At 42.1% G+C, this 3,219-nt stretch overlaps 1 protein-coding gene across 1 annotated transcript; it reads right to left on the reverse strand.

Moving 5' to 3' along the window:
* Positions 1 to 1,587: 1,587 nt before the first annotated feature.
* Positions 1,588 to 2,520, reverse strand: LOC122910699 (olfactory receptor 7A5-like). Its single transcript, XM_044255316.1, has one exon. It carries the CDS (start codon positions 2,518 to 2,520, stop codon positions 1,588 to 1,590), a length of 933 nt encoding a protein of 310 aa, XP_044111251.1.
* Between the last annotated feature and the right edge of the window lie 699 nt (positions 2,521 to 3,219).

Below are 3,219 nucleotides of genomic sequence, written 5' to 3' on the forward strand. Positions count from 1 at the left end.
TCCATAGTGTATATGGACCACATCTTCCTTATCCATCCATCCATTGAAGGGCATCTTGGTTCTTTCCATAGTTTGGCGACCGTGGCCATTGCTGCTATAAACATTGGGGTACAGATGGCCCTTCTTTTCACGACATCTGTGTCTTTGGGGTAAATACCCAGGAGTGCAATGGCAGGGTCATAGGGAAGTTCTATTTTTAATTTCTTGAGGAATCTCCACACTGTTCTCCAAAGAGGCTGCACCAACTTGCATTCCCACCAACAGTGGAAGAGGGTTCCCCTTTCTCCACATCCTCTCCAACACATGTTGTTTCCTGGAAGAGATTATGCTGAGTGTAATAAGTCAAGCAGAGAGAGTCAATTATCATATGGTTTCACTTATTTGTGGAGCATAACAAATAGCATGGAGGACGGGGGACGTTAGAGAGGAGAAGGGAGTTGGGGTAAATTGGAAGGGGAGGTGAACCACGAGAGACTATGGACTCTGAAAAACAATCTGAGGGGTTGGAAGTGGGGGGATGGAGGTTGGGGTACCAGGTGGTGGGTATTATAGAGGGCATGGATTGCATGGAGCACTGGGTGGGGTTTAAAAATAATGAATACTGTTTTTCTGAAAATAAATAAATTGAAAAAAAAGAAAAGATTTTTTTTTAGAAAAGAAAGAAATTTTTAGAAAAGAAATAACTAATAATAACAGAATCATAAATAGTGAACCTCCAAACTACCACCCCCCCTCTCAGGGACCCCAAATGTAGGGGCCCAGTTTTGGCCTTTCTCTCTGAAACTGCACTCCTTCTCCACCTTTCAGGCTTTTCTGTCTCTATCCTCCAGTACCTGTGAGTAATAAACCATGTTTTTTTAGAATTCTCTGATTGGTGTTGTTGAGGCATGTCTTGGAATCACAGTAAGAACCCAAGGCCTGGGGCTACCACAGCAGAGGCCCTGGTCAGGGATGAGTCTATGGGAATTCCACAAGCACATAGGTGCAGGCAAGTTCCCAGGCTTTTATGCCTGAGCATCCCTGTCAGTAGCCTAAGAATTAAAGGGAACAGTATTAGAGTACATGTTATAACGAAAAGGAGTTACAGTAGTGATGTAAAAAGATTGACAAACCCTAGGTGAGAATGGAAATTTATTATTATTATTATTATTATTCTCTACAATGAAGTTCTGTAAAGGGCTTGGTGGCCAACTGTAGATTCTTTCATATGAAGAGTGCAACTCATGATGATTCTTTGGGGGAAATCTAGGGCAAATTTACTTGGCATGATATATGTCATTTGAAGTGAAATTACTTTAAGAAATCCAACACGTCCCATATAAAATAAAGGAATTTTCAGTCATTTGTGGCCCAAAGAGGGGGAAAATATTGGGAAGAGCAGAAAATAGACAAAGGGAAAATTGTGAAACAGACAAAGCAGAAGTTTAATAAAGTGAGTTACTTAAGTATGTGGAAAAAATGAATTAAATTCAAACAAATGAAAATTCTTGGAAGTAAATAGAAGCAACAGATTCTACTTCCATAGTCCAATGGAAGAATAGCAGTTCCTGATTCCAAGGCTGTGGGCCCTGCAATCATATGCACTTTTTACATCACTGGAACCCCAATGATTCTTTTAAGAGCCATCTTTATGTCTTTGTTCCTCAGGCTGTAGATGAAGGGGTTTAGCATAGGTGTGACCACAGTGTACATCACTGAGGCTACTGTACTTGAGTGGGAGCTTTGGAGAGAAGCAGAGCTAAGGTACACTCCTAGGATTGTACAATAAAATAAGCAGACAACTGAGAGGTGAGATGCACAGGTCGAAAAAGCTTTGTACTTGCCCTGAACCGATGAGATTCCATGTATTGAAGATACTATCTTGGAGTAAGAGTAAAGGATCCCAGCTAGGGAAGCACCACCTAACAAGCCAGCTGCAAAATGCATCACCATGTCATTAAGAAACTTGTCAGAACAAGCAAGTTGGACCACTTGATTGATTTCACAGAAAAAGTGGGAGATTTCCACCAATCTACAGAAGGACAGCCACAACACCATTAAACTTTGTAATAAGGAATTCAGGGCACTCATCATCCAGGACATCAGAACTAGAAGTACACAGTAGGTGGGTTTCATGATGACCATGTAGTGCAGGGGGTGACAGATGGCCACAAAACGGTCATAGGCCATCACAGCCAGGAGAAAATTGTCCAACCCAGCTAAGAACAGGAAAAAGTATATCTGAGTGATGCAGCCTTCGTAGGTTATGACTTTGCTATGAGTCTGGATGTTCTGAAGCATCTTGGGGATGGTGGTGGAGGTGAAACAGATGTCTACAAAGGACAGGTTGACAAGGAAGAAGTACATGGGGGTGTGGAGGTGGGAGTCTGAGCTGACAGCCAGGATGATGATAAGGTTTCCAAACACAGTGATCAGGTACATGGACAGGAAAAGGCTAAATATGAGGAGCTGTAATTCTGGTTCCTCTGATAATCCAAGAAGAAGAAATTCTGACATTTGTGTATCATTGCCTGGTTCCATGTAGTGGAGGTGGCTACTAGGAAATAAAAAATAACATGGCTAATTTTCTCTAAAATGAACATTACAAATATCGTTGAAATTCTACAATTTTTTTTCCAATTTATTTATTTTCAGAAAAACAGTATTCATTATTTTTTCACCACACCCAGTGCTCCATGCAAGCTGTGCCCTCTATAATACCCACCACCTGGTACCCCAACCTCCCACCCCCCCGCCACTTCAAACCCCTCAGACTGTTTTTCAGAGTCCATAGTCTCTCATGGTTCATCTCCCCTTCCAATTTACCCAAAAGCACATACCCTCCCCAATGTCCATAACCTTCCCCCCTTCTCCCAACCCCCCTCCCCCCAGCAACCCACAGTTTGTTTCGTGAGATTAAGAGTCACTTATGGTTTGTCTCCCTCCCTATCCCATCTTGTTTCATGGATTCTTCTCCTACCCACTTAAGCCCCCATGTTGCATCACCACTTCCTCATATCAGGGAGATCATATGATAGTTGTCTTTCTCCGCTTGACTTATTTCGCTAAGCATGATACGCTCTAGTTCCATCCATGTTGTCGCAAATGGCAAGATTTCGTTTCTTTTGATGGCTGCATAGTATTCCATTGTGTATATATACCACATCTTCTTGATCCATTCATCTGTTGATGGACATCTAGGTTCTTTCCATAGTTTGGCTATTGTGGACATTGCTGCTA

The sequence above is a fragment of the Neovison vison genome, chromosome 6, assembly GCF_020171115.1.
Source record: "Neovison vison isolate M4711 chromosome 6, ASM_NN_V1, whole genome shotgun sequence".
NCBI lineage: Eukaryota > Metazoa > Chordata > Mammalia > Carnivora > Mustelidae > Neogale > Neogale vison.

What these genes read in the sequence shown, in the direction of transcription:
- LOC122910699 (XM_044255316.1), bottom strand. Translation starts at nt 2,520, where the DNA reads ATGGAACCAGGCAATGATACACAAATGTCAGAATTTCTTCTTCTTGGA.